A 19,142-nucleotide genomic window follows, 5' to 3' on the forward strand; every position below is an offset into this window, starting at 1 on the left:
CTCCGGAGGCTTGACTTGTGCACCAAGAAGGAGGCTTCGAAATAGAGGATTTTCATAGGCATGACTTTATGAATCTTATGAATATATTCAAAATTTGAGCTACGGCTTTTGTACTACTCGCTTCAATAACGGTGACATGACTTAATTTTGATCTAGACGTTCTGTTCCAGACGCATGGTTTGACTTGCCTGAACCAATGCTGCGGTAGATGGACATATTGGTCTACACTTCATCATTGAGCAGGAGGATTATTTATAGCATGATACTTTATTTTATGTGAGAAAGAAAGCGACAAGTTACTTTCAACTGAGCATGTGATTGTAGTCAAACAAAAACTAAGCATATGATTTCATGCTAGCAATAAAATAAAATAATAAGAGATACTTTGTGTTAGAAATAAGCATCAGCCTAACTCATCCTCACACTTGCTTATAAACACTTGTCAAGGTCATTTCATTTTCGATGTGTCACTTTTTAACACATCCCTTTGCGTCCAGGACTGAACAAGCTGAAACGTGGATTCAACAATAACGGGTAGTCCAATGAATCTCAGAGAGGAGAGGTACTGATACCATGTTAGAAATGGGTATTGGGTCTAGTTCATCCATACAAAACCGATTTGTAAGGTGAAGACTGTCACTTGCTTATAAATTCTTGTCAAGACCATCTCATATCCGATATGAGATTTTTTAACACTTTGTATTTATTATAAAAAAAAAGGTGTGTAAATTTAATTGGAAGGAAAGAAACTATACTTTGTGTAACTTTATCCACATTTCAATGCGTAACTTTTCCTTTATTTCTTTTTTTAGTTCCTTAACATAACTTGTGCTCCGGGGCACTGGTTAGCAAAACCCTATTTAATTTTATGGTACATCTTGAATTTGCGTGCATACTATTTTATTTTTGCTCTGAATTGCGGACCCATGTGAGCATCATGTGGTGGGGGGGGGGACACAACGGATACATGCCTGACTAGCTATTGTTATTTTCCATATTCTTTGCCATCACCAAACTTATTGTAACTTTTTCAATTGTGATCTTGATTAATCTGCTTTCTTATTTTTGTTGATTTGAAGAATGGCTGAGCAAATTCCATATGGTGTTGCGACTACCCTCATTAACAGGTTACTTCATTTTCAATCTTTTATATATCATATCATACACGGTTGTTTATTATTACTAGAACTAGAAGACAAGTATCAAAATGTAAACAGTTAGTTGGTATGCTGAAAATTTTCTTTTGTCAGGTTGGGATCTGCTGCCTTACGCGAATATGGACGGATTAATGGTGTTATGGATGAGTTGGAAAGGCTTAAAAACACAGTTGAATCTATTAGAGCTGTTTTACTTAATGCTGACGACAAACAAGATCAAAGTCATGCCGTACAAAACTGGGTAAGAAGGCTCAAAGATGTGCTTATTCCTGCAGATGACTTGCTAGATGAATTTTTTATTCAAGATATGATACACAAAAGGGATGAACCTCATCAAAACAATGTCACAAAGGTACTTCATTCCTTATCTCCAAACATAATTGCTTTTCGCCATAAAATGGCTCATGAGATTGGAAAAATTCAAAAAAAATTTAATGATATGGTGAGGGATATGTCTGGGTTGAAGTTAAACCCAAATGTTGTGATGGTTGGGGAAAATAACATTGAATGGAGGGAAACTGGTTGTAACGACCCAAATTTATTATTCACTATTTAAGTGTTTAATTATTTGGTGACGTGGTTTTTGAGTAAGATAGTAACTTTAAGTTATTTATCGAGAGTTTTAGTTAACGCGCGAGTTAGTAAGAGTTAACGCGAGTTGGGCCAAGTTAGTGGGCTTGAGGCCCAATGGGCCTTGTCTCATGAGGGGGGGCGCTATATGAAGCCCATTGAGAGAGAAAGAGTTCATTTTTCATGTTCTTGTGAAAGAAGAGAGAAGGGAGAGCAAGAGGAGAGCTAGGGCAAGAGCTTGGAGGAGAGATTCGAGGAGCAATCTTCGTGAGTTCGTCGATCTAAGGTAAGAGAGTAGATTTCATATTCGTGGGTGACTCGAGGAAGGGGAGAATGTCGATTTCTCCTCACCCGAACTTCCTCCACCCCATTTTCGTTTTAGCTTAGAACGGATTTTCTTGATGGAAATCGTTCCTAAGGTTCTTAATATGCTTAACATGCTTTTAACATGATTAATGAACGAAAACTATGGTAAAAACGAGTTGTATGAAAGATTAAACTCAAGAACTTAGTGTTCTTGAGAGTTTTGATGAAAAAGTGTTTAATCTCTACTTTTTCGATGTTTATGATGTAGATCGGTGAAATGAACTGTCCTTTTGTGTTTAGATATGCTTGTTATACTTGAATATGAACTTATTTGGGGTTTATAACATGAAAAATGGGATTTTTGGGTGAATTGGTGTGGAAAACGCAGGTTTTGAACTGTCCTGACAGGAGGCGTTCGCTAGGCCTTCGCTTAGCGAACGTGTGGCGAACAGCTTCGCCACAGCTTCGCTACAGCTTCGCCACGAGCAGGTGATCCTCTGGTGAGCTTCGCTTAGCGAACAGCTTCGCTAAGCCTTCGCTATGCCTTCGCTTAGCGAACAGCACTGTGACAGCAACTTTTTGATAATTGTTTTAAGTGCAATTAGGCACTTGTAACATGGATTTAAGGTATCCTAACATGCAATTAGGTGTTTATAACCATGATTAATTGTATTGTGATGATAGTTGTTGATTATATTTGTGGAATATGATTGTGTTGATGATGTTTGTTTAAATGTCAAAAGAAGTATATTAAGGTGTTAATCAACTTAATAAAGAAGGATATCGAATTATGTTATTCGATAAAGACGTATATTAAGGTATAGTGTTATCTTAATAAAGACGGAATGTTGGATAGTGTTCCACATTTATAAATGACGAGCTTAATGCTAATTAAAATGATTGTGAGTGAATTCATGAAAAACATATACATGCATTCATGAATTGTTGTTGTATATTGGCTTGTCCAATAAAGACGGATATCGAACTATATTTGTTCGATAAAGACGAATATTAGAGGTGAGATACTCTAATAAAGACGATGGTACCACATGCATTAGAGGTGTCTAGAGGACATAGCATGAATGTGAAGCATTAGATTGCATTAGGGATTATGTGTGCATTTTATGATAAATAATGTTTGACACGTACTTGGTAAATGTTGATTGTTAATCCGTATGTGAGGAGCAGAGTCCGTCATGACTATAAAATGAACAACGCAGGGTCCGTCATGACCATAATCTGAACAATGTATTTGTGGTGTTAGATTACATTAGAAACTTTATGTATATCCCTATTTGTAATTGAGTTATGTGATAATTGTTGATGTTTTGGTATTGTCCGAGATGACGTGAAACTATATGTTTGGTGTATTTTGTGGATGATTGATTATGTGATAAATGAAGTATATGCATGATATATGAATATGCATGAATGATGGTGATGTATATGTATAATGTATGATTATGCATGTTTTATGAAGAAGTGTTTAAGTACCCTTTACTTACACTTGTATATTTTGATTATGTTATCTAACTCTCTTTTATGTGTTATGTGCTGGACCGTTGGGGGTCCAGATTTTACAGGATTTTGTGGTATTTCGATGTCGAGTCGTCGGTGAAGCTCCGCTCTGATTGTGACACGGAAAAGGGTTTTATATTGTATATAAAGTCTATTGTCTAGGTTGTTTTGTATAATCAATAAATACATTATTTGATTCAAAGATTTGTATAAACACTATTTTTACTAATTAACTACATTAGTATTATTTTGGTAGAGGAGTGTAATACTCGAACCGATATTCAATAAATTAAATGTGATTTCCGTTGCGTATTTTGAAAAAGATTTTACTAAGGTAGAAATATATAAATAATGGGTTTGGGTGTTACACTGGTTCTTATGTGTCAGAATCAGATATCATTGGAAGAGAAGATGATAAAAGGAAAATTATAAGCTTGTTGCGACAACCACATGAAATTCAAAATGTCTCTCTAGTTGCTATTGTTGGGATTGGCGGTTTGGGAAAGACAGCTCTTGCTCAATTGATATACAATGATGGTGAAATAAAAAAGTGTTTTGAAAAGAGTATGTGGGTATGTGTCTCTGATAATTTTGATGTCAAAACTATCGTGAAGAATATGTTGGAGTCACTATCCAAGAACAAAATTGGTGATACATTAAAATTGGACACCTTGCAAAATATTCTTCGTCACACTTTAACTGGTAAGAGATACTTGTTAGTCCTGGATGACGTTTGGAACGAGAGTTTTGAAAAGTGGGATAAATTGAGGACTTACTTGATGTGTGGTGCTCCAGGTAGTAAGGTTGTAGTGACAACTCGAAGTACAATTGTATCACAGACAATGGGTGTAAGTATCCCCTATGTTTTGAGCAGTTTGACTCCAAAAGAATCTTGGCATTTGTTGAAGAACATCATTACATATGGGGATGAGTCCAAAAGAGTGAACCAAACTATTGAATCAATTGGAAAGAAGATAGCAGAAAAATGCATTGGAGTTCCACTAGCAATCAGAACGCTTGGAGGCATATTACAGGGTAAAAGTGAAGAAAGAGAATGGATTGATGTTTTACAAGGTGACTTTTGGAAATTATGTGAAGATGAAGATAGCATCATGCCAGTGTTGAAACTGAGTTACCAAAACTTGTCGCCTCAATTAAGACAATGTTTTGCTTACTGCTCTTTATATCCTAAGGATTGGGTGATAAACAAGGATGATTTGATTCAAATGTGGATAGCACAAAGTTATCTCGAATGTTCAACTGTCGGAAACCAATTCGTGAATATTTTGTTTATGAAGTCATTTTTTCAAGATGCTACATATGATGATATAGATGGTCGTATACATAGTTTCAAAATGCATGATTTAATACATGATATCGCAATGCAAGTAGCGAGAAATGATTGTTGTTACTTCGATAGTGGGACAAAAAGACTTGTAGGAAGTCCCATGCATGTAATGTTGGAAAGTGATGCTATTGGTTTCCTGGAGTCGGTGGATGCAAGCAAGCTGCGAACTTTGATTTTGTTGTCCAACAATTCAGAGAGTATGAATGAGAAGGAATTGTTTGTTATTTTAAAATTCAAACACTTACGTGTCTTGAAGCTTTCAAATTGTTCTTTGAGCAAGTTGTGTAATTCATTTGTAAAATTGAAGCATTTAAGATATCTTAGCTTATATGATTGTATAGGATTAGGCTCCAAATCCATAAGCAATCTTGTTTGCTTACAAACACTAATACTGGCTAGAAGACATGATCTTGAAATTTCTACAAAACATGTCTCAATGTTGATCAATTTGAAGTATTTTCATATTAGTAGAAAAGATGTCTTTGAAGAGAAGAAGACAGCATCTGGATTTAGAAAACTATGCATGGGAGATCCATACAAGGGTGTAAGTTTTTCAAATTGGTTTTCTCCCCTTACAAATATTGTTGAAATCTATATCATTCGTTGTTCAGGTGTGCGCTATCTCCCACCAATGGAACGTCTTCCATTCCTCAACTCTATCAGGATGACTTACCTTGATGAACTGGAGTACATATATTATGAAGAGCCTCTTTCGTCTGAAACATTCTTCCCAGCATTAGAAATTCTCTTTTTTGGGAAATGCGAGAAGTTGAGGGGATGGTGGAGGTGATGGGGAATTAGCACAATAATAATAATAACGAGCAATACGCAGCGGAAATAAAATTCCCCAAACTTGTAAGAATCTTGAGGATCAACAACAAATAATATGGCAGAAAATAAAGCAAAATAAAAACACCGGAATTTTAACGTGGAAAACCCTCGATGTGAGAGTAAAAACCACGGGTCGTCCAGACCAAAGAAATAGCTCCACTATAATCAAATAAGGGTACAAAAGAGTCTCCAAGTGAGGCACAAACAAGTGCTAACAACCAATTAAACAACAAAGCACTAAAGCTTACAAAACAAGAACAAGAAGATGAAAATACCCAAAACACCTGCTGTATTGCGGACTGAATATCTCACGAACCAGACCTTGTTTCGACGATCCGAACGGTCAAAAGATAGCCTCTGGAGTTTCGAACCTGCCCTCCAAATTTGAGCGATATCCAACGGTTAACGAATCGGGAATCGAAGTTTTAGTGGGACTGGTTTGAGAAAAACGGGAATTGTTTTCTCTCTTCTTTTCTCTCTTTTTGAAGGTTGTTCTCTCACAAAATTTACTCACATCATAACCCTAGTATGACCACTCTCCACTTATATAAGTGAGACATAATGGGCTAATAAAATTGGACTTTTCTTCACATAGGAAGGGAGCCCAAAACCCAACAAATCTCCCCCTCACAACTATGTGGAGGAAATCGCCAAACCGGCGATATCACAACATGCTTCAAATTTTCCCCTTGGTAACGTCTTGGTCATCATATCTGAACCATTATCATCCGTATGAACCTTAACTAGTTCCAACAACTTAGCATCCAAAACATCACGTATCCAGTGATACCTTACATCAATATGTTTGGACCTATTATGAAAAGTCGGATTCTTACCAAGATGAATAGCACTTTGGCTATCAACAAATAACACATATTTGTCTTGAACAAAACCAAGCTCCTGCAAGAATTTCTTCAACCATAGCAACTCTTTGCATGCTTCGGTAATGGCAATGAACTCTGCCTCTGTAGTAGACAATGCTACACACTTTTGCAATCTGGACTGCCAAGCTACAGCTCCCCCTGCAAACTTAATCATGTAGCCCGACGTAGACTTCCTAGAATCAATGTCGCCAGCCATATCTGAGTCAGAGTACCCTTCCAAAGTAGGCTTATCTCCCCCAAAGCAAAGTCTCATACAAGTAGTACCACGAAGATACCTTAAAACCCATTTTACAGCATTCCAATGCTCTCTACCTGGATTTGACAAAAATCTACTGACTGTACCAACAACATGTGCTATATCTGGTCTTGTACACACCATTGCATACATCAAACTACCCACAGCAGACGCATAAGGAACACGTTTCATATCAAATGTTTCATCTTCATTTGAAGGATTTGTTTCGAACTCAGCTTGAAATGAGTAGCAAGAGGAGTGCTTACCGCCTTAGAATTTTCCATCTGGAATCTCTGCAGCACTCTTTTGATATAGTGTTCTTGTGACATCCAAAGTTTCTTCTCCTTTCTGTCACGCGTGATTCTTATGCCAAGAATCTGTTTAGCTTCTCCCATGTCTTTCATGGCAAATGACTCGCCCAACTGCTTCTTTAACCTGTCAATGTTAGAAATATTTTTCCCTACAATAAGCATATCATCAACATATAACAACAGGATAATGAAGTCATCGTTAGAAAATTTTCTAACAAAGACGCAATGATCTGAAGTAGTCTTCTTGTATCCTTGTTCAGCCATAACAGACTCAAACTTCTTGTACCACTGCCTTGGAGCTTGCTTCAACCCATATAGGCTCTTTCTCAATCTACACACATAGTCTTCTTTGCCTTTAACTTGAAAACCATCGGGTTGCTTCATGTAGATCTCTTCCTCCAAATCACCATGAAGGAAAGCCGTTTTCACATCCATTTGCTCAACCTCTAGATCAAGAGTAGCAGCCAAACCCAACACGGTTCTAATTGATGACATCTTCACAACAGGTGAGAAAATTTCATTAAAATCAACACCCTTTCTTTGACGAAAACCTTTCACTACCAATCTGGCTTTATACCTTGGAGACTCAGAGTTACTCTCATGTTTGACTCTATATATCCACCTATTTTCCAAAGCCCTTTTGCCTTTAGGCAACTTCACTAAATCATAAGTGTGATTATCATGCAAGGATTTCATCTCATCATTCATTGCATCCAACCACTTTTGATTTTCATCACTTTCCATGGCTTCTTGAAAATACTCAGGTTCACCCTCATCAGTCAAAGTCACATACTCATCAGAATTATACCTTGTAGAAGGTTGTCTCTGTCTGTTGGACCTCCTAAGTTGAACATGAGATGATTCTGGAGCTTCACCAAGATTCTCATCCTGTGACATATCATTCTCCTCATCATTATCAGCTGGAATATAAACCTCTTCTCCAGGTTGTTGATCATCAACATAATCATGTGGCTCACCATTTTGAACATCACCACCAATAGTATCCAGATTATGAACAGGCAACCGAACTGGATCAATATTAGACAAACTAACATCTTTCTCGGGTGTAGTTTTCTCCACCTTATCAATGTCTTCAATAGTTTGGTCTTCCATGAACACAACATCGCGGCTTCTGATAAGTTTATTCCCTATAGGATCATAAAGCTTGTAACCAAACTCATCCTGCCCATAGCCGATGAAGATACATTGTTTTGACTTTGCATCCAACTTGGATCTTTCATCCTTTGGAACATGCACAAAAGCCTTACAACCAAAGACTCTCAAATGATCATATTTGACATTCTTACCAAACCAAATTTTGTCTGGAACTTCACTGTTCAAAACAACAGTAGGAGTGAGATTAATAACATGCACCGCCGTGTACAGTGCTTCACCCCAATAATGTTGAGGCAACTTAGCTTCAGAGAGCATACATCTAACTCTCTCAACAAGTGTTCGATTCATCCTCTCTGCTAAACCATTCAACTGAGGAGTTTTAGGAGGAGTCTTTTCATGTGCAATACCCTGCTGCTTACAATAGACATCAAAGGGACCACAATACTCACCACCATTATCAGAACGAACACATTTCAGCTTCTTACCTGATTGCCTCTCAACCAAAGCATGAAATTCTTTGAATTTCTCCAACACTTGGTCTTTTGTCTTTATAGCATATACCCATAGTTTCCTGGAACAGTCATCAATAAAAGTAACAAAATAAAGTGCACCACTAAAAGATTTTACCTTTAATGGACCACAAACATCAGAATGCACCAATTGAAGCAACTCTGACTTTCTTGAGGGAGGATGCTTCTTGAAGGATACTCTAGTCTGTTTACCAGTCATGCAATGAGAACACTTCTCCAAATCTGCATTCTTTAATCCTGGAAGCACATCCTTTTTGGCTAAAACATTCAGCCCCTTTTCACTAATATGACTAAGCCTTCGGTGCCACAAAGATGCTTTCATGTCGATAACATTCACACTGTCTCTAGCAACCAAAGCTTTTGTCCAATACAGTTTAGAAGTTTTCTCCCCTTTAGCCACAACCAAGTTACCTTTACTGAGTTTCCACTTTCCAGAACCAAAGTGATTATCATAACCACAATCATCAAGCATATGCACAGAGATCAAATTAAAACGAACATCCGGAGCATGTTTGACATCTCTAAGCAACAATTGCATTCCCATGTTGGTTTGCAAGCAAATATCACCAACACCAATTACCTTAGCTACACCATCATTACCCATCTTCAACCCTCCAAAGTCACCGGAAGTATAAGATGTGAAGAACTCCTTCCTCGGTGTAACATGCAATGTAGCACCACTGTCAACAATCCACATGCTCTCATCTGATACAAGATTAATGGACTCATGATCACGGAGAATAACAAGATCATCATTGATAGCAGTAGTAACACGATCATCATCATGATCTTCATGATCTCTTTGTTTCTGCTTACCCTTCTTGCCTTTGTTATCTTTTCTCCACTGATAACAGTACTTTTGTATGTGCCCTGATTTATGACAATAATTACACTCCATATTCTTGTATCGCCCTTTGGACTTGCTTCTGCTATTCTCTCTACCACCCTTCGGTTCTTTCTTCTGACTTCTCCCCCTATTTTCAGTGACAAGTACCTCGGATTGAGATGAAGTACCTTGTGCCTTCCTTCTCATCTCCTCATTAAGAATACCACCCTTAGCCGTTTCCAAAGAAACAACACCTTTAGGAGCAGAACTTGTAATAGAAACCCGAAACGTCTCCCAAGACTCTGGTAAAGATAGCAATAGAAATAGTCCCAAAAGTTCATCTTCAAATTTAATACCCATTCCTGACATCTGATCAAGGAGCCCCTGAAATTCACTCAAGTGATCTGAAATAGAAGTCCCCTCCTTATACTTCAAACTTATGAAGCTATTCAACAAGAACAATTTATTATTCCCTGATTTAGAGGCATACAAGGACTCTAACTTCTCCCACAAAGTTTTTGCATATGTCTCATTAGCAATATGATTATAAATATTATCTTCAACATATTGCCGAATAAAACCACATACCTGTAGATGTTCAAACTCTCATTCTTCATCAGACATAGAATTCGGCTTTGCGGAACTAAATACCGGTAAGTGCAATTTCTTCACAAATAACAAGTCTTTCATCTTGCCCTTCCACAAATGGTAATTAGACCCATTCAACAATACCATCTTCATATTTGTATTTGACTCCATCTTTCAAACAAGTAAAATTGCCCTTAACCAAGAGCTCTGGTACCACTCTGATGGGGAATTAGCACAATAATAATAATAACGAGCAATACGCAGCGGAAATAAAATTCCTCAAACTTGTAAGAATCTTGAGGATCAACAACAAATAATATGGCAGAAAATAAAGCAAAATAAAGACACCGGAATTTTAACGTGGAAAACCCTCGATGTGAGAGTAAAAAACCACGGGTCGTCCAGACCAAAGAAATAGCTCCACTATAATCAAATAAGGGTACAAAAGAGTCTCCAAGTGAGGCACAAACAAGTGCTAACAACCAATTAAACAACAAAGCACTAAAGCTTACAAAACAAGAACAAGAAGATGAAAATATACCCAAAACACCTGCTGTATTGCGGACTGAATATCTCACGAACCATACCTTGTTTCGACGATCCGAACGGTCAAAAGATAGCCTCTGGAGTTTCGAACCTGCCCTCCAAATTTGAGCGATATCCAACGGTTAACGAATCGGGAATCGAAGTTTTAGTGGGACTGGTTTGAGAAAAACGGGAATTGTTTTCTCTCTTCTTTTCTCTCTTTTTGAAGGTTGTTCTCTCACAAAATTTACTCACATCATAACCCTAGTATGACCACTCCCCACTTATATAAGTGAGACATAATGGGCTAATAAAATTGGACTTTTCTCCACATAGGAAGGGAGCCCAAAACCCAACCGGAGGATCAATGATGCTGTCAATGATGATGATGATAACTCTTCACAGTCACATAAACTCTCCTTCCCTTCCTTTCCTCCACGTCTTTCTTTTTTAACATTCATTGAATGTCCAATGTTGACTCGCATGCCTACTTTTCCAAATATTGGAAATAGATTGGATTTCAATGATTCCAATATGGAGACATTGGAAGGGACATTAAACATGATAAGTTCAAAATGTTCAATTGAATTCCCTCCTTTATCCAAGCTAAAACAGTTGTTCCTTAAAAATGTTGATCTGAATGTGAAAAAATTCCCTGGAAATTGGGTGCAAAATTTAACTTCTCTGGAGCATCTTTATTTTGAGAATTTTCCAAATCAAACATTTCAAGAAATTGAAACTTGGTTTAAGGAAGACTTCAACTATCTTCCTTCCCTCCAAAAAATTGAATTTTCATTTTGTTCAGATCTAAAGACATTGCCAGGTTGGATTTTGAACCTCTCCTCACTTCAGCATATTACCATTGAGGACTGTAAAAATATAGCTTCCCTGCCCAAAGGAATGTCTCGCCTTGCCAGATTACAGAGCCTAGAAATAGTTAATTGTCCGCTCTTAATGAAAGAATGTGAGACACAAACAAGTGCAACATGGCCCAAAATTGCTCACATCCCAAACATAATCTTAAAGAGATCGTCTTATTAAGGTACCCACATCTTCTCAAAATCTCTGCTAATTTTATTTGGTTTCTTTTCTTCTTTTTTTGAAAGAAGTTTCTTTTGGTTTCTGTTGTTTCATTTTTCTGAAACTCGGCGAATTTCAAGAATGTTTGTTCACCAATTTTTAGTTAATTATGTGTCAGCAGGTTCATTGTCTGTTGATAAATATTGCACTGATGCAATTGTCGAAGTCTTGGAAGAATAATATGGGGGTGTTACTGTTGTGATTTTTATTCCAACTCAGTTGTTTTAATAATTAGTTATAAGTAAGAAGTTGTTGTAATTTGTTATCTAAGGTCCTCCATTTTTAATGGTTTCTTTGCCTGTGTGATTCACTTTGTGTAAAAACAATTGAAGTGATTTCCCTTGTATTTTGTTGTTTAGGTTTGAATGCTTGTTCTATCTCTGCACATTTTGGGTTTTGATCTAGTCCCCCAAGATTTATTTGTATGCTTCTTATTTTATTTTTATACAATATATTTGATTAGTGTACTTCTAAGGTAGTAACTTCTTTCTTCTTTGGAGTGCCCTTTGTGCCAATTTCCCCTGTATTTTATTGAACATAAACATCTAAATTCCAATGGTTTTTGTTGCAATTTAATACAAGAGCTCTTTTATTGGAATTTCACTCCTCCCCCCTGGATGAGCAGCTATATATAAGTCCAATCCAAGGTCCATGCAGGCTTCACAGGATATTCCATCCTTCATTTCACCATCAACAACCTACACATGAAATAAGAGTAGTACTTTGCTTCAGTGCACTAGAAACACACAATCACATCTTCTTCTCTTGTAGAAATATGCATGGCGTGCTATTTTCGTTTGGTTGAGAGAAACAACATATTGTTCAAAGGGAAGATTGTTCATGGTCTATATAGCATGAGAGTAACTCTGAAAATGTATTATTTTTGTGATTAGTTAATTGCCCCTTAGACCCCTCATGGGCTGGACAGGGTCATGGCCCGCCACAACATTTTTAATTTTTTTTCCATATACATGTCTTCTAGCGGCGGTTTTAAACCCCGCTAAATAGTACGTATTTTGTAATAAAGTTCTTAAATTTTTATTTAAAATAGAGTTTTAGTGTATAAAAATTCATGTTTGGTCAATCTTTTTTTAAATTTTTTCTTTAACGAGATTCTTATAATACTATAAACATAAATACAAGAATTAATTAAAAAGAATCAATTTTACACATGAATTGACATAAAATATATTTCATAATATGTTTTTAAAATTTATTTATTAAAAATTGTAATGGTTCATCTTTTGACTATTTTTAGATATTCAAATTAGATACACCCTTAAATACGATATGCTTATATATATATATAGGGGAGAGATCAAATTACACCGGTGTAACATTTGAGTGATGTTACACCGCTCAATAACTCTTAACGAATACAAATTTTACAAAATCCACCATTGGATTGAAAGTTTATATCTTATAGATCATCCATGTTCAATTTTACATAAATCTAAAATCGTTTGATATGTTCAATTTTACACATAAAGCGTTAATCTTGATCGATCTCAATAACATATCAAATAATTTTAGATTTTTGTAAAATTTAACATGGATGATCTGAATTTTGTATAATTTGTATTCGTTGAAGCGTTATTGAGCGGTGTAACATTACTCAAATGTTACACTGGTGTAATTTGACCCCTCCCCATATATATATATACACACACACTGCTTTTTTAGTTTTTTTTTTTTTTTTGGATATTCGATTTATATTTATAGTGGCCCGCCCCCATTTTTTAGACTAGCTCCGCCATTGCCCTTAGGTTCTATGTATCTACAAATTCTAATTTGTCCTCTTTGTATCGGGGATCAAGTACTCTTTCTACTCGCTTTAATAATATTGATTTTGCTTATAAAAAAATAAACTAAAAACAAAGATAATTTAGAAAATGGTGTCATATTTTTATATTACAACAAAAAAAATATATTAACTTATTTCATTTTTTTAAGCATTGTATATATCACTAACTATTTTTGTTTTTGTAACGCCCTAAACTATTTACGCGCTATTTATCAAACTAAAATAAATAAACAACAAACATTTAAAGCATCACATTCAATTAATTACATGAAACACGCCTGCATAAATTTATTTCACAAGCAGCGGAATTAGAAACTTGTCCTAATCATCTAAAACATGTACTTCAATATTTATATTTCACCATTATACTTAAAATAGTGTATCGTAATAATAACTTAAGTAAGTTTAAGTACCAACATATCCATATCATGATCACATCATTCATGATATGAACAAAACAACATAAGTCTCGACAATAAAAGTCGTAACATCAAAATATAACAATTCAAGTAATACAGGCTAGCGAGGTCCTAGACATAGTGGTATATACATCATAGCACTACTCTAGACTCGAGCTAAACATAAGCAACTAAGAAGAAGTAGCATAACTACACTGCTAACCAAAAAGCTAGATTCAAGCAACAAAGGGCACGCGACTACTCTTGGGATATATGATCCTCAACCTGAGTATTTGGACCCCCAAAGGTCCAGCACAAACACAAAATATAGGGTTAGATAACATAATCATAATTAGTGACTAATATATCGAATATCAGACACTAAATAGCATAGAACAGTTGAATAAATTCAATTCATACAACTCACATATGTATTAAGAACATTTAGACATTCTCAAACATATTCATTTATTAAGTACTCAACAATTTGAGGAATACAAACATCAACAAATAAGGAAATACACAATGATAAGTATCACTTAACAATTAAGAATATCACATAATTCCTAATGCATTCTAATGTCACATAGATATGATTTCACCTAGACATATCTATATGCATGTGGTATCACATAATCCGAATGTTTTAGATCATCGTCTGTAAAACAACAGTAAACTAGATCATCGTCTCTAGAATACTTATCAATAGACACAACTTATGAATGCATGAATGTGCATATATCCATCATATGGCTTTATTTCAACATCAACATAATACGGATAACATAATCCAAATATTTTAAATCATCGTCTTTAGAATATATCTCATCATAATAAATCATCAATTATTATCATCCATAATTTAGTCACAAGACACTAAGATCATACATCATCGTGAGTTTACCAAATTCAAATTAATTAAAACGCGAAAATTTAATTTAAAGTTAAAGTAGTGCCAAATATAAGAAAACTCCATTAACTAAGAATAATTTCAGAAAACGGACTCCGGAATCGAAATTTAGGCGAAAAAATGAGAAAAACAGATTCCGGGTGAATAAGTCAACAAAAGTCAAGGTCAACAGTCCACCAAAAGTCAGCAAAAGCTTTGCGACGGCCAGGTGCGTCGCTGCGCGCACTATTCATCCTGCATAATATATTTTCTGCACTTTTTATCCCAAAAACCCTTTTTTTTTCTTCCGAAATTCATCCCAAAAATCCCTGAAAATTCATAATCGTGATTCCTATGTTTATGGTGTAATTAAGACTACTCATAACATCTTAAAGCATCAAAAGAACAACATCTAAGTATCATTTATTCATTAACACTTCAATATTTTCACCAATTTGGTGAAACTCCCAAACGACATCAAGAACTTTTTTTTTTTCATATAAATTTCATCTCTAATCATGAATAAACACATAAAGGATCATAATAAACACATTCCCATTAATTAATTTCCACCCAAACTCTTATGAGAAAAATGAGAGAAAGGGATGGAGAAAAGGGTTTTCTCCTCTCTCAATGATTCCACCTCTAAATCTTAGTTCAAGTTGAAATGTTTGTTCTTTTTCTTGATTTTGTTCTATGCTTCTTAGACCTTCATTTCTCTTCTTTCCTCTTCTACCTTCTTGTTTTTGTTTTTGACAAAAAATGAATTTTTGTTTCTATATTTATTTTATATACTCAAGGTTACTATATAATTTCTACACCCTCCCTCTTTACTTATTTTTACTTAACAATAGGGTGCTCAAATATAAACCAATCCAAAAAATAACTGCAAACTGATAAAAAAACCGAAAACCGCAAAAAATCGAATATTTTTTTTATTTGTTTGGATGTTCTTTTGTGAAAACCGATGGATGGGATCGGATTTTGGATTGATTTTTCAAAACCGATCCAAACCGAACCAAACCGCATACATGATTTTTAATAATTATTTAACTTTTTTATTAGTATGATATATTGCATTAACATATTAATTGTTAGTTTTTAATTTTCTCAATAATACTTATTAGTTCAATTTCATCTATTTTTTTTTTACTATTTCATAAGTTTCAAATATTATTTTTTAATATATTATGTGTTATGTTTTACGTCAAATATATTATTTTACCATGTATGTATAATATTAATATTTAATTAAATAAAATTTAATTTGTAATTTGGATATCCAAAAATCGATCCAAATTAAACCGCACAAAATTGGATCGAAATGGATCGAATATCCAAAAACCGATCCAAATTAAACCGCACAAATTTAATTTTATTTTTTAATTGTGTTTGTACAATTGGTTTGGTGCCTTGGTCGTTGAATAATTAATGGACACAATAAAAGAAAAAGAGGATAATATCTGTGTGTCCTTGAATTGCAACGTTTACACACATAGAGGATAATTACATTTTTGTCCGTTTACTTGGTCCATATTATGTAAGCAACTTTTTCTACTTCACTATTACCACTTTCAATCAAAAAAAAAAAAAACTCTACAAATTTTTCAATCTTTCCGATCTGCTTGTTTGCCTTGTGTTCTGTTTTTGAACTTGAAGGATGGCTGAACAAATTTTATACGGTGTTGCTGAAAGCATCATTAAAAGGTGACTTCATTTTCAATCTTTTATCTATTAATTTATTCAGTTAAAATTATCATACATGATTGTTTATTACAATTAATTCCAAGTAAAAATGAAAATAGTTACATACATGGTTTGCTGAATATTTTCTTTACAATATAGTTTGGCTTCTGCTGCCTTACGTGAATTTGCACGGATTAATGGTGTCATAGATGAATTGGAAAGGCTTAAGAACACAGTTGAATCTATTAGAGCTGTGTTACTTGATGCTGAGGAGAAACAAGAGCAAAGTCATGCCGTCCAAAACTGGGTAAGAAGGCTCAAAGATGTGCTTATTCCTGCAGATGACTTGCTAGATGAATTTCTTATTCAAGATATGATACAAAAAAGAGATGAACCTCATCAAAACAAAGTAAAAAAGGTACTCAATCCATTCTCTCCAAACAAATTTGCTTTCCGCCATAACATGGCTAATGAGATTGAGAAAATACAAAAAATGTTTGATGATGTGGTGAAAGATATGTCTGTGTTGAATCTAAACTCCAATGTTGTGGTTGTTGAGAAACCTAACAATGAATGGAGGGAAACCAGTTCTTATGTGTTGGAATCAAATATCATTGGAAGAGATGATGACAAAGAGAAGATTGTAAACTTTTTGAGACAATCCCATGGAGATCAGAATGTTTCTTTGGTGGCTATCGTTGGGATGGGTGGTTTGGGAAAGACAACTCTTGCTCAGTTGGTATATAGTGACGACGAAGTTCAAAATTTGTTTGATAAGAGTATGTGGGTATGTGTCTCTGATAACTTTGATGTCAAAACTATTTTGAAGAACATGTTGAAGTCATTATTACCTAAGGAAAAAATTGATGATACATTATCATTGGACAACTTGCAAAGTATGCTTCGTGACAATTTAAATAGTAAGAGATACTTGTTAGTCCTAGATGACATTTGGAATGAGAGTTCTGAAAAGTGGGATAAATTGAGGACTTACTTGCTGTGTGGTGCTCGGGGTAGTAAGGTTGTAGTGACAACTCGAAGTACAATAGTGGCACAGAGAATGGGTGTAAAGGACCCATATGTTTTGAGTGGTTTGATTCCAGAAAAATCTTGGAGTTTATTAAAGAAGATTGCATTTGGGGATGACACCATTCGAGTGGATCAAAATATTGAATCAATTGGTAAGAAGATAGCAGAAAAGTGCAACGGAGTTCCATTAGCAATTAGATCGTTGGGAAGCATATTACAGGGTAAAAGTGAAGAAAAGGAATGGAATGATGTCTTACGAGGTGATTTTTGGAAATTGTGTGAGGATAAAGATAGCATCTTGCCAGTTCTAAAATTGAGTTACAATAACTTATCGCCTCAACAAAGACAATGTTTTGCTTATTGCTCTTTGTTTCCTAAGGATTGGGAATTCAAGAAGGCTGAGTTGGTTCAAATGTGGATGGCACATGGTTATCTTGATTGTCCAATGGAAGGGAAATGCATTGAAGATGTTGGTAATCAATTCGTTAATATTTTTTTGATGAAATCATTCTTCCAAGAACCAAAATGGAATGAAGATGGTGATTTATTTGGTTTTAAAATGCACGATTTAATGCATGATCTTGCAAAACAAGTAGCTGGTGATGATTGTTGTTACTTGGATAATAACGCAAAAGGTTTTCGAGGAAGACCTGTCCATGTATGGGTTGAATTTGACGCATTTTATTTGCTGGAATCTTTGGATGCTAGTAGGCTGCGAACTTTGATTGTGCTTTCTTTTAATGATGATGATTTATTGGATAGAGAGAAACAATCACTTATTTTAAGGTTCAAATACTTGCGTGTCTTGAAGTTGTGCGATGATTTTCATTTTGACCTATATGTTTCAATTGAAAAATTGAATCATTTAAGATTTCTTAAATTCCCTTTGACTGCTTGTACACTAAAAAAGTTTCACAAGTCCATAGAAAATCTTGTTTGTTTACAAACCATACAAGTGAGATTGGATGATAAGGTTGTACTTTCTACAAAAGTTGTCTCAAAATTAATCAACTTGAGATACCTTTATATTAATGAATGGACCTTCAGAGACAAGACACCAGTTGGATTTGGAAAATTGTGCATACCACAACATGGGGGTGTAAATTTTTCCAAATGGCTTTCTCCTCTCGCAAATATTATTGAAATATATCTTGGTTTTTGTCAAGGTTTCAAATATCTCCCACCTTTGGAAGGTCTTCCTTTCCTCAAGTCACTTGACTTAGGTGGCCTTTATGACTTGGAGTACATATATTACGAATTGCCTATCCATGAGCCATTCTTCCCATCTTTGAAGAGACTACATATTCTGTTCTGTCCCAAACTGGTGGGATGGAAGAGGAAGGGAGATGATTTCAATAATATTAACACTTCACTGCCTCAATTTCCTTGTCTATCTTTTTTGACAATTTATCAGTGCCTAATGTTGACTCACATGCCTACTTGTCCAAACATTAAGAAATTATCATTGAAAGTGCTTCCTACATGGGAAGAAACGCCAAATATAGCAGCGT

General features: G+C 35.1%; 2 protein-coding genes across 2 annotated transcripts; both read left to right on the plus strand.

Moving 5' to 3' along the window:
• The first annotated feature begins 67 nt into the window (after positions 1–67).
• On the plus strand, positions 68–11,786 carry LOC123901740 (putative disease resistance protein RGA1). Its single transcript, XM_045951697.1, has 6 exons — positions 68–626; positions 1,080–1,127; positions 1,251–1,681; positions 3,702–3,713; positions 3,939–5,685; positions 11,108–11,786. The coding sequence occupies exons 1-6, from the start codon at positions 574–576 to the stop codon at positions 11,784–11,786; spliced, it is 2,970 nt and encodes a 989-aa protein (XP_045807653.1). The 5' UTR covers positions 68–573.
• Positions 11,787–16,310: 4,524 nt separating this feature from the next.
• LOC123901743 (putative disease resistance protein RGA1) lies at positions 16,311–19,138 on the plus strand (the record flags this gene model as incomplete). Its single annotated transcript, XM_045951699.1, has 2 exons — positions 16,311–16,623; positions 16,762–19,138. Coding segments are annotated over exons 1-2 (2,424 nt in total), but the record flags the coding sequence as incomplete, so codon positions are not given.
• Positions 19,139–19,142: the final 4 nt, after the last annotated feature.

The sequence above is a fragment of the Trifolium pratense genome, unplaced genomic scaffold, assembly GCF_020283565.1.
Source record: "Trifolium pratense cultivar HEN17-A07 unplaced genomic scaffold, ARS_RC_1.1 scaffold_76, whole genome shotgun sequence".
Taxonomy (NCBI): Eukaryota; Viridiplantae; Streptophyta; class Magnoliopsida; order Fabales; family Fabaceae; genus Trifolium; species Trifolium pratense.

Excerpts from the sequence above, each read along its gene's own strand:
- LOC123901740 (XM_045951697.1), top strand. The coding sequence starts at position 574 with ATGTTAGAAATGGGTATTGGGTCTAGTTCATCCATACAAAACCGATTT. Across the intron at positions 1,128-1,250 it reads GCGACTACCCTCATTAACAG|GTTGGGATCTGCTGCCTTAC; the intron begins GTTACTTCATTT and ends TTCTTTTGTCAG. Across the intron at positions 5,686-11,107 it reads AAGTTGAGGGGATGGTGGAG|GATCAATGATGCTGTCAATG; the intron begins GTGATGGGGAAT and ends ACCCAACCGGAG.